This window comes from Staurois parvus, unplaced genomic scaffold (genome assembly GCF_062004578.1).
Source record: "Staurois parvus isolate SC_StPar_1 unplaced genomic scaffold, SC_StPar_1.0 ptg000350l, whole genome shotgun sequence".
Classification (NCBI taxonomy): domain Eukaryota; kingdom Metazoa; phylum Chordata; class Amphibia; order Anura; family Ranidae; genus Staurois; species Staurois parvus.
The window spans coordinates 3,939,511-3,952,161 of NW_028318146.1; the positions used below are offsets into that span (position 1 = coordinate 3,939,511).

The 12,651-nt window shown below is 42.1% G+C and overlaps 1 protein-coding gene across 4 annotated transcripts in view; it reads right to left on the reverse strand.

Moving 5' to 3' along the window:
* Window positions 1–12,651, reverse strand: part of SHANK2 (SH3 and multiple ankyrin repeat domains 2) — a 791,629-nt gene that overhangs the window by 588,122 nt on the left and 190,856 nt on the right. For all 4 annotated transcript variants that reach the window (XM_089684605.1, XM_089684599.1, XM_089684598.1 and 1 more), the window contains exon 2: window positions 3,714–3,942. In XM_089684605.1, coding sequence (XP_089540731.1) covers window positions 3,714–3,917 — 204 coding nt within the window. In that variant the 5' untranslated portion in view covers window positions 3,918–3,942. The remainder of the gene's footprint in view (window positions 1–3,713; window positions 3,943–12,651) is intronic.

The following is a 12,651-nucleotide window of genomic DNA, read 5'->3' on the forward strand; positions in this document are numbered from 1 at the left end:
TCAAGTTCCTCCAACCCAAACTCGCTCATCCATGTCTTTATGGACTTTGCTTTGTGCACTGGTGTACAGACATGTTGGAACAGGAAGGAGCCATCCCCAAACTCTTCCCACAAAGTTGGGAACATGAAATTGAACAAAATATCTTGGTATGCTGATGCCTTAAGAGTTCCTTTCACTGTAACTAGGGGGCCAAGCCCAACCCATAAAAAACAATCCCACACCATAATCCCTTCTCTACCAAACTTTACTTGGCACTATGCAGTCAGGCAAGTACCATTCTCCTGGCAACTGCCAAACCCAGACACATCCATCAGATTGCCAGACAGAGAAGCATGATTAATCACTCCAGAGAATGCGTCTCCACTGCTCTAGAGTCCAGTAGCGACATGCTTCACACCACAGCACCTGAGGCTTTGCATTGCACTTGGTGATGTAAGGCTTGGGTGCAGTTGCTTGGCCATGGAAACCCATTCCATGAAGCTCTCTACACACTGTTGTTGTGCTAATATGAAGGCCACACCAAGTTTGGAGGTCTTTAGCTATTGACTCTGCAGACAGCTGGTGACTTCTGCGCACTGTGCACTTCAGCATGCACTGACCTCGCTCTGTCATTTTACGTGGCCTACCACTTCGTGGCTGAGTTAGTGTTGTTCCCAGTTGCTTCCACTTTGTTATAATACCATTAACAGTTGACTTTGGAATATTTAGTAGCCAGGAAATTTAACAGATGGACTTATTGCACAGGTGGCAACCTATCACAGTACCAGGCTTAAATTCACTGATCTCCTGAGAGCGACCCATTCTTTCACAAATGTTTGTAGAAGCTGGCCCTGATGTCAGACGAGAAGGGCTGGATCGCAGTCTCCGCTCTAATTCATCCCAAAGGTGTTCTATCGGGTTAAGGACAGGACAGTGCAGGCCAGTCAAGTTCCTCCACCCCAAACTCGCTCATCCATGTCTTTATGGTCTTTGCTTCGTGTACTGGTGTGCAGTCATGTTGGAACAGGAAGGAGCCATCTCCAAACTCTTCCCACAAAGTTGGGAGCATGAAATTGAAGAAAATGTTGGTATGCTGACGCCTTAAGAGTTCCCTTCGCTGGAACTAGGGGGCCAAGCCCAACCCCTGAAAGACAACCCCACACCATAAACCCCCCTCCACCAAACTTTACACTTGGCACAATGCAGTCAGGCAAGTACCGTTCTCCTGGTAACTGCCAAACGCAGACACGTCCATCGGATTGCCAGACAGAGAAGAGGGATTTGTCACTCCAGAGAACACGTCTTCACTGCTCTAGAGTCCAGTGGTGGCATGCTTTACACCACTGCATCAGAAGCTTTGCATTGCACTTGGTGATGTAAGGCTTGAATGCAGCTGCTCAGCCATGGAAACCCATTCCATGAAGCTCTCTACGCACTGTTGTTGTGCTAATCTGAAAGCCACACGAAGTTTGGAGGTCTTTAGCTAATGACTCTGCAGGTAGTTGACAACTTTTGCGCACTGTGTGCTTCAGCATGCGCTGACCCCGCTCTGACATTTTACATGGCCTACCATTGTTGCTGTTGTTCCTAGTTGCTTCCACTTTGTTAAAATACCACTAACAGTTGACCGTGGAATATTTAGTAGCAAGGAAACTTCACTGGTGGACTTATTTTACAGGTGGCAACCTAATAAGGTACCACGCTTGATTTCACTGAGCTCCTGAGAGTGACCCATTCTTTCACAAATGTTGTATAAGCAGTCTGCATGCCTAGGTGCTTGATTTTATACACCTGTGGCCATGGAGGTGATTGGAGCACCTGAATCCAATGATTTGGAGGGGTGTCCCAATACATTTGACAATATAGAGTATGTAGTATTCTTTTTCATTCACTGAGTTATGCAGGCCATAGATGGTTCATTTATCGGCCGATTTTTGGCACTGTTAGTGGGGCAATGGCATTGGCCAATTTTTCGCGGTTCCTCCTTATTTCGTTTATCAGTCATGCTGGAAAATTTGTGAAAAATGTCCAATTTTTCAATCATTGGTGGCAACATTGGTTTACAGAACGAGCGATGTTTAATTTTTCGGACGTAAAATCAGAATATAAACGAACCGTCTATGGCCTGCATTAGATTAGTCAAGGTTTAAAAGTATCCATCAATATAATGGTGTGACAGGACGAAAGCCTGTCACTGTAAGAAGAAAGGAAAATGTGGCACAGGATTATCACTTAGGGTGAATGCGATGTTCCAGACTAGTGTTTCTGAGAAAGCTGTGGATTTGGCGTTCTCTGGATTCTGCAGCTCTGGATCGGAACATTCAATCCTGTGTCCAGGTTTTGCTAGACAAATGCAATCTGGAACACAGCTGTGAGGTATCATTATATACTTGGGTCTGAGAATAGCTCCCATTTGGAGACTGCTCTTAGTGGGGGAGACCGGAGATCTCATCGAAGGGGCAGAGGACCCAGCCAGAAGTCAAGAGACAGAGGTCTCAGTTCCAGGAGTTAGGTCTGCCCCTATCAGGGTGTTAGGAGACCCTCATCCATAGGCCTTACAGCAGGACGCTGTGTCTAAAGGCTAGAGAGTCAAGTATCCAGGACAGGCATTGCAATTGAGTGAGCTTATGAGGCAGGTGGCTCAGCATTTACCAGTGTATGGATTTCTCTTGAAGTTGGGGAAGATCCCCTGCATGGGAAATTATTCATTCGTGAACTTTTGCTTTTCAGTTAAATAAAAATGGATTACAAAGCCCTTAAAAATAGTTCCTGTCTGCCGAGGACTAAAATAACGCATCTACCAGGAGAGCTAACTACCCCATGTCACAACAGGTATATGAAAGTAGGTAGGTGGTCTTTTTCCTGTTCCTTGGGGGCCCTCTCAAGATACCAACGGTCACACCTGGACACAGCTACGAGATCTCGGAAAGTGAATGCACTCAAGTCACCTCAGTTGCGATTGCAAACACTTCAGTTTTATTGGCATAACATCAGGGTTATTATACTGTAGTCTTTGGGCAAACACACCCTCAGACCATCCAATCAAATACATGTACATTTTTTTACCTTAACTCAACAATTATTTGTATGAGGTTTGCATTTTCACTCTTCTGCTTTATCTATCATGCCATATCTAGTCTATCGCCCAGACCATGGCTGTAATCTGACCCAACACCCAAGACCATGGCTGTAATCTGACCCAACACCCAAGTTGTGGTTAAAACTTTTCAGAAATGAGAGTAAACCTTATCTGCTTTTTTGTAAAGTTTGCAAAAACACTCATTTCTACATGAAGTTGGCATAGACAGTTTTGTTAGTGTGTACATATCTCATATATGTATGTTAAACTAGCATCTTGTATTAGTGTATACAAAATGGATTCAGTTATATTCCATTTAATCCTTTCAGTATAGACATCAGAACAATTAGGCAAGAGAACTATTTTTATATAAATACAATTATCCAGTAAATCAAAATATCTTTTGATATAAGTAATTACCAGCAGCTTATGTTCCAATTTTGTTTGCAAAGATTTTTGGTAGATTAGCCCCCCTTTAACATGGTTGGAATCACCAAATAATGATTGGGTATCATTATGAAGATAATCTCTGGGGTAACCATTGGTATAGATACAACATGCTTTGTGCTGTGTGAGAGGTTGCTGGAATCACTATACTCCTATCATACAGAGCTTATAAAACAAGAATGGAGTCTTCTCCAGGACTAGCACTCACTGTTTGCTGCAGGTCTGGGATTACAATCCTGATGACCATGGTGTTTGTCTGAATATCCTCCAGCCTGCTGGTTGGACGTTCGGCCGTTGCCCTGATGGTGTCATAGATAGTCTCCTCCTTTGAGCTGTCAGATTCGGACTCCATTGAATAATCTGAAAAGCTCTGCGCCATCTCATCTTCACTGGAAGTGGGACTACGCGGCATGTTCTGCGGATTTCACCATAAAGAGCTGCAGAGAGATAACATATAAAGATTAAACAGTTAGTGTTAACCACTAGTGAAAAATATTGTATTCCGGTAACTAAATAGAGTGGATACCTTTCATAATAGTATTCAGTATATGATTTTTACATATATTTTTCTTATTTATTTACATAAAACAAACTGCATGTCACTTCCAGCAGTGCCTGAAAGAGTCAGCTTTTACAAAACAAAAATATGTGGCTGTAGTTGCCTAAAATGTGTTTGCTGGAGTTAAGCTTCAATTTGTCTGTCATTTAGTTAAAACCATCCTCCAGCCAAAAACACCAAGCTAAAAATGTATTTTGCTACAATATTCACCTTCAAACTAGAGATTTTTCTTGCAGTACTTAATTTCTACCACTAGGCGTCATTCTGATGGCCAACATGATTCAACCCACTTCTTCTGAGCCCAGGTCATTATGCACCTACCCCAGACAGTACTTTGAATTGGGAAGCAGCACAGTGGTGAGCTCATCTCTCTGTCTCTCTGCTTTCTCCCCTTATAACAGCAAGCACATGAATTGACTGCCTCCTTATACTGCTCCTTCCTCTCATACTCCAGCTCTGTTATACAAGGTCTGCAGAAGGCCCAAACCAGGTCGAATGCAGGTATTTACACAGCTTGCATTCAACAAATAAGTGTTGTAATGGTTACTAAGCTTTATTTATTTGTGTTGTTTACACCAGCCTTGAGTTTATCTTTAAATACAATATACTGGCAGGATAAACAGTGTGTATATAGCACAGTGACTAAATGGTTAGCACTTCTGCCTGGCAGTACTAGGGTCGTTGGTTTGAATCCCAACCACGGCACCACCTGCATGGAGTTGCATGTTCTTCCTGGGCCTGCATGAGTTTCCTCCCATGTTCCAAAAGCATGATGGTAGGTGAATTGGCTCCTTTTTAAATTGGCCCCAGTATGTGTATGTATGTTAAGGACCTTAGACTGTACACCCCTTGAGGGTTAGGGACTGATGTGAATGTACAATATATATATATGTAAAGCGCTGCGTAAAATTGACGGTGCTATATAAGTACCTGAAATATATATTATTAAGGTAGAAGGATAATTTAATTAAACATAATGTATTCCCTGAATTGAGGCTCCATGCACACTAGCGTTTTTTTAAGCTCCTAGAAGCTGCTATCAGCATTTTTTCTGCTCCTAGAAGCTTAATAGTGTTAGCCTATGTGTCCATGCACACTATTTTAGGCTATTAGTGTTTTTCAAGCTTCAGCGTTTAGGAGCAGAAAAAAAATAATTTTTATAGAGTTTCTGGGAGCGTTTTGCCATCAGACAAAATGCTGAATGCTCCTAAATGCGACTAAAATGCTCCTAGCAACTTTTTTCTAGCTATTTTTCCTACATGTACTGTAAAAATACTAATAAAACGCTAGCGCTGCTAAACGCTTCTAATGAGCTTCTAAAAAAAGCTATCACCAGCGTTTTTTATCTTAAAAAAAAAAAAAAAAAAAAAACACTAGTGTGCATAAAGCCTAAAAGTAAAAGCAAGTAGTAAATAACAAAATGCAGTTTGTAACAATGTGATCCTGTTTCAGCCAGTAATGTGTTACATCTCAGTAAACGAAAAGGTTGCAACATCAAAGGAGTGCTTTAGTCTTATTTCTGATACAAAAACAGGAGCTGTCACTAAGTATAACAATGTATCTCTGTCACGGATTCACCCACACGCCACGCCCACAGCGACTAGCTAACCGAGGCGCGCATGTGCGGCCGTGACTTGGGGTAAGAGGGAATAAGGGGGACTTACCTTTGAATATATAAAACAGTATATAAGACCAGCCGTGATACACTTTCACAGCCCGCACTACCTTTTGGACACCACCGGAGGGAGACTCCACTCCAATTCAGATGGCTGACCACACACTGGCAGATACAAATCTCACATACAATCTGGTGCACTAATTAGAGTTGAGGAGCAGCTTAGCAATCGCACAACCTTCTAGGATCCCTCCAGCTATCCTACAAGCCAGAACCCCGGTGTTAATCACTCTTCCACTGTCCACACCCCCCCCCCCCACACCAGACACACCACAAACGGTAGCTTGCCACCACCCAACAGTTTATCCGCAGAATGGTCTGTTGGGACACCACACACACACAGATCTCCGTCTGGCAGATCTGTTACCTTTTACAATCTGCACGCAATCTGCCCACACGTAGTGCAATTGCATACAGATTGGCAATGAGCTTGACCGAGCATATAAAGCACTAAAATACAATACAATCTAATCTTTTAGAAGATATGAGCCCGCTTAAGTACACAGAAGTCACTAATTAATTTTAAGATTTAATATCCTGAGAGTGGGCAGTGCATAAAATATGTACAAAGTATAAAAAGTTACAAAAAATACAAGAAGACACACATAGAATATTCACTATAAAATAAAAGGGAATAAAAAACAGAGATAAAACTTTTACCAAGATCTATCCCGCGACTGGAGCAAGTCAGGGAGAGTCAGCAATCCATCAGTCAAATCGAACCGGCTCCATACGAATCAACATGTCCCAATGTCAGAGTCCTCAATTTATGGGGATATGGACGTAGGCGAGACATTAGTTCTTGGCCAATTGACCCTGGGGGGTGTTCCTGTACCCACCCACAGGATGTTCTGGGTGCTCACCTGCCCAAAGTCAATTGGACCAAGACCGCCTTGAATCACCAAGTCGGGGATTGAATTTCCGACACCAGCGCATCCGTCCAATCGCGACAGTACCAATCACTGTTCTGCTATCGCACTCCAGCGCCACATAACCATTTCCTGCATTTTTCTGGCATTCTACCTAAGACACAAATACGGTTTTTATATGCAGATGTAACCCACAGAGTGCCCAATCAGAAGGAAGTATTTTCATCTTTCTGCAACTAATATTTTAGCTTTTATGAGAGATGAAACATTTCCTTTGATCCCCTGATATACTTCAAAGTTCTGGTCTCCCGCTGTCATGAAGCCAACCTGTCTCCAGCCATTTCCTTCCTGGTTTCCCCAGAAGGTGACAAACCTTATTAGCACCCAGGTGCCACTTCCAGCCTGAGGAAGCTCTGTCTCTTTTCAGATGCTAATTGATGACCATCTGTCTCTGAGTACCTTTGACTGAATATTTCTTTAATGACAAGGAATGAACTAGATTTACATTGTCATATTTTCTACAGGTCACATCTTATCTACTCAAATCTGTACATTTATGTCACAAGCCAGTAATGTGTTACATCTCAGTAAACGAAAAGGTTGCAACATCAAAGGAGTGCTTTAGTCTTATTTCTGATACAAAAACAGGAGCTGTCACTAAGTATAACAATGTATCTATCTAGCAGGCCACTTTCACTATAAACAGGATTGTTTATAAGAAACACAGCATGTGATAAAAGAGCCATTCATCTCCAGTTATGTTGGTTATTTTCCCAGCATGCTGCAAAGTGCACAACCCTAAACTTCCAGCAACTCGTAAAAGCTCTACTTGGTATATATAGTCACTGAAGGACTGAGGAATGCAAACCATGTAAAATAGAAATTATCCTTCATATCTGCAAAAGCTCCAACAACAAACTGGTATCATATCAACAGAGGTGATTGGTCTGTATATTGTACAGTTCAGTTACCTGTACCCCGGGGTTACAAGTTCTTGGTGGCATATGGGTAGTATAGTGGCTAAATAGTTAGTACTTTCGCCTGGCAGCGCTAGGGCCGTCAGTTCAAACCCAACCACTGCACCACCTGTCAGGAATTTGCATGTTCACCCTGTGTCTGCGTGGGTTTCCTCCAGGTACCCAGGTTTCCTCCCACATTCCAAAAACATGCTGGTTGGTTAATTCGCTCCTGTCTAAATTGGCCCTTGTATGTGTATGTATGAATGTGAGTTAGGGACCTTAGATGATTGTAAGCTCCTTGAGGGTTAGGGACTGATGTGAATGTATATACGTAAAGCGCTATGTAAATTGAAGGCACTATTTAAGTATCTATAATAGTAATACAGGGATGTTCGATTCATATTGCCCAACGCCCAGGACATGTAGTTCTGGGCAGGTAGGTTGTTTTAGCCCTGCTGTGAGCAAGCAGCAGGGCTCATTTGTCAAGTGGAAGTATTCAGGCGCCAGCGCTGCCACTCAATTGCTTCCACATAGCCCACTACGGTGCCAGCCTCCACCTGCTCACTATGTCTCCTGGGCTCCACTTGGCCATCGGCAGGCCCGGGACCAGTTCAGTGGGTGCCGGCGGGTATAGGAGAGGGAGGAGAGCGGACACATCCGCTCCCCTCCCCTTCTTGTCCTGACCAAGAAATGATGTGATGTCACTTCCAGGTTCCTGTTGACACATTTCCCTACCATCGAGGGAGTGAAAGGGTGTAATGCAGTGCGATGTGCACTGCATTACGTTCAGTGTAGTACATGGAGACATTTAGCATCTTATAGACCTTGGCTGTCTCAATAAAAATCATCACATTTTGTCCCCTATGTGATGTTAAAAAAAAAAAGTTAAGTAAAAGAAAAAAAATTTTATTTAAGAAAAATTAAAGTTACACCCAAGCATATAACCCCTCCAAAAATTTTCAAGGCCCCCCACATATGTACGCACGTACAAACGTAAAAGCACACATTGGGGCGCCTACACATGAAAACAATTGAGATACACAGGTTACATATCACCACCCACATAAGAATGAGAGCAATAATTTTAGCACCTGACCTCCTCTAACGCTAATGAACTATAGGGGGCTTTAAAAGTGTCCACTATAGAAAATGTAAGGTATTATAGTTTGTTGCCATTTCATGAGCGGAAGCAAATTTAAGGTTTGACATGCTGGATGTCTATTTACTCGATGCAACCTCATCTTTTCCATGATATTGTGATTATATCATGTGACATAAAAATTTGGAACTACCACTATTTTATTCTCTAGGGTCTCTGATTTCGGAAAATATATCACTTTTGGAGGTTTTGTGTAATCTTCAGACCTAAAATTATTTTTTCAACGTGTGCAAAAAGAACACAAAAACAGCTCTGGTACCCAAAGGGATAAAGGATAAGCCCGCCACCCCCTTTCCTGGCAAACACCCAATTGGTGCTCATTACACTGCAAGGTCTCTCCCCTCCCTACTAGTCCCAAGTTGTAGTGCTGGTGAAAGGCGGGGAGGAGGAGATAAAGCAATGTTGAAAATATTAAACGTTTAAGTCGCCATAAACCCCCTTTGTTCTTAAAAGCCCCAAAACATCCCTAAAAGCACTTACGATTTTAATACGGTTTTAATTAAAATGTATTTTTTTTATCAGGACAAGTAGATAGTCATGAGGAACAAGTAGATTGGGACCCCGATTTAGTCCCTGGACAAGTAGTTTTTTAAAACATGTCTACACCCCTGTAATAGCACCCATAGCTCACCATATCAATACCAATTCACTCTGGAGTCAGGAATCAACACTGTCTGTCCTTTAAAGGGAACTTATTAGGAGAGATATTTGAATGCGGTCATTACAGACCTCTCCTGAATATGCAAATTGCTTGGCTGACCCTCATATATTATAATTCATATTGTCAAGAAGACAACAGTGGTGGGTGATCGCAGGACCATCTCTATGGCAAAGAAAAACCCATTCACAACATCCAGACAAGTGAAGGACACTCTCCAGGAGGTGGGCGTATCATTGTCAAAGTCTACAATCAAGAGAAGACTTCACGAGAGCAAATACAGAGGGTTCACCACAAGTTGCAAACCATTTATAAGTCTGAAGAATAGAAAAGCCAGATTAGACTTTTCCAAAAAACATCTAAAAAAGCCAGACCAGTTCTGGAAAAGCATTCTTTGGACGGAATAAACTAAGATTAATCTGTACCAGAATGACAAGAAGAAAAAAGTGTGGAGAAGGCTTGGAACAGCTCATGATCCAAAGCACACAACGTCATCTGTAAAACATGGTGGAGGCAGTGTGATGGTATGGACATGCATGGCTTTCAGTGGCACTGGGTCATTGGTGTTTATTGATGATGTGACAGAAGACAGAAGCAGCCGGATGAATTCTGCAATGTTTAGAGATATACTGTCAGCCCAGATTCAGCCAAATACAGCAAAGTTGATTGGACAGCGCTTCATAGTACGGATGGACAATGATCCAAATCACACTGAAAAAGCAACCCAGGAGATTTTGAAGAAAAAGAAGTGGAATATTCTGCAATGACCGAGTCAATCACTGGATCTCAACCCAATTAAGCATGCATTTCACTTGCTGAAGGCAAAACTAAAGGCAGAAAGACCCACAAACAAAGAACAACTGAAGAGAGCTGCAGTTAGAGCCTGGCAAAGCATCAGAAAGGAGGAAACCTCTTTGGTAACGTCCATGGGTTCCAGACTTCAAGCAGTCATTGCCAATAAAGGTTTCTCAACAAAATATTAAAAATGAACATTTTATTTATGATTATATTCATTTGTTCAATTACATTTGAGCCCCTGAAAATGGCGGGACTGTGTATAAAAATGGTTGCAGTTCCTAAACTTTGTACTTGATATTTATGTTCAACCCCTTGAATTAAAGCTGAAAGTCTGCACTTCAAATTCAATTGGATTGTTTCGTTTTAATTTATTCTGGTAGCATACACTGGCAAAAATATGAAAATTGTGCCTGTGTCCAAATATATATGGCCCTAACTGTATGTGAATGTCGATTGTGTGTATAAATAAAACAGGGGCACATGTGTGGAAAACAGTAGAAACCAGATCAGCTCCAAAAGAGGAGTTCTTCGAGATCAGCTATACAATATATGGTAGAAAGACAGTAATAAGGGCTGGCTGCATAGTGTACAACTGAGTTTGCAGTCAGCACTGATTGTGACAGCCTTTCTCAACCTTTTCAACACAGAGGAACCCGTAAAATAACTTTCCAGTCTCAGGGAACCCCTGCTAATAATTACTATATCTATAGCTCATGATACATTAATGTGACGGTCAATGGGAAGAATGCTCCTTACTCTTATGGTCATTGGGAAGAAATACCCCCTTACAGATAGATAAAAAGATTAGTGGTATCAGTGGAAACTTATTTGAGAGGCAGAAATTTCTCAAAGAACCCTTAGCCCTGGTTCACACTGTCCTGCATGCGTCAATGTGATTCCAGCACCCGACCACCTACAGCCGCATTGCATTTCTCTTGCAAGACGTGTGGGGGTACATTCATTCATTCTGAACTGCACCCCCACACATCTCATCCTCCAGAGCAATCGCAGAAACCGCACGGAAACTGCATGGTCTGCAGATGTATTTTAGACTAGGTGCATGCACCTTTTCCTTGCTTGAAAAGCAGGCACAGCAGCCTATTCAAACAAATAGGCTGCCATGCTCAAACAAACACGGGCCTTAGCAACCTCTGGAGGAACCCTGGTTGAGAGACCCTGGATTATAACTACAGCAAGCAGTAATAATAACTGTACTCCTTTACTGTATTCTAGATGTGCAGAATGTGAATCCCATAGGACTAAAATGAAAGACACAGAATGCCCATTTCATTTGCCTCCACACAGCCTTCTATCCTCTAACAATCAGAAGCTGTGAATGAGAAAAGTGACAGCTCAGACATCAGATGTGATGAATTTTAAGAGATTACCCTCTACAACCCCAATCTTTAAATACAGGAAAGACAAGGATGTGCGGACAGCTCCCAGAGGAGTCCAGTCAAGGGAACAGCAATAAACATGGATTTTTCTGTGAATTCAGAATTTGTAGAAACAACAATAGCTCATCAGAGCTCTCCAGAGCAAAACATTGCCGGGTTAAATATTGACTGTAAAAAAGTCGAAGTTACACAATAAACAGTACACCCAATCATAAATTGTTCAACATCAAAAAGAATTATTGAATACATCTACATTAGCAGATTTGAAATAGTTATTATTTACAGTAGGTCTTTTATACATTAAGGCCCCTTTCACATGGGCACGCAAAGGTTTGTAAAGACAGAGGGCTAAGCTGCAGATTTACCATCCCCTGGCCGCCGCCCACCTAAAGTCTAAATTACAACCAGAGAAGACTGTTCACATGCCATGGTGAATTTAAAATGGCACGCAGAGATGACAGGCAGAACTGCCTGCTAAATTGGGCAACTCAAGACAATGGAGCCGTACTGCCACCACAAGTCCAACACTTGGCTCGTGGCTGCGGCACATTAGCACCATTTTATATTGCCCCCCCCCAAAAAAAAGGGGGCATTCAGGAGGGAACAGGATTGTCTCCTGACCAATTGACAGCAGATACTTCAACTCACTCTGAGAAACTATCCCCTGCAGATGGCTTTTCAGTGCATGAACTAGTGTGAACAAGAATTATATCTGTTACAGAGAAGTTAGGTTTAGAAGAGACCACACTTTATTGCTTCCTCAGAACTGCTTACAACCTATGACAATCCTAACCAAATTCTACTTTTCATTTGCGATAGAGGAAGGCGAGATCTCTGCCAGATTGTTTGGAAGTGAATAGTGTCCAACCTAACAGCTCTGCCTCTCTATTCCCTACATACACTGTAGATATGGGCACCAGTGAGAGGATACAGACTTGTAGTATGTAAACAGCTCTTTCAACTGGACTCCTTTCCTTAAAAATGTATATTTGATAATGTTCTATAAAAAAAAGGCAAGCAGAGAGGACCAAGGACTAGTCACTAGTATTTCAAGTAGTCTCCTTGTAGCTGG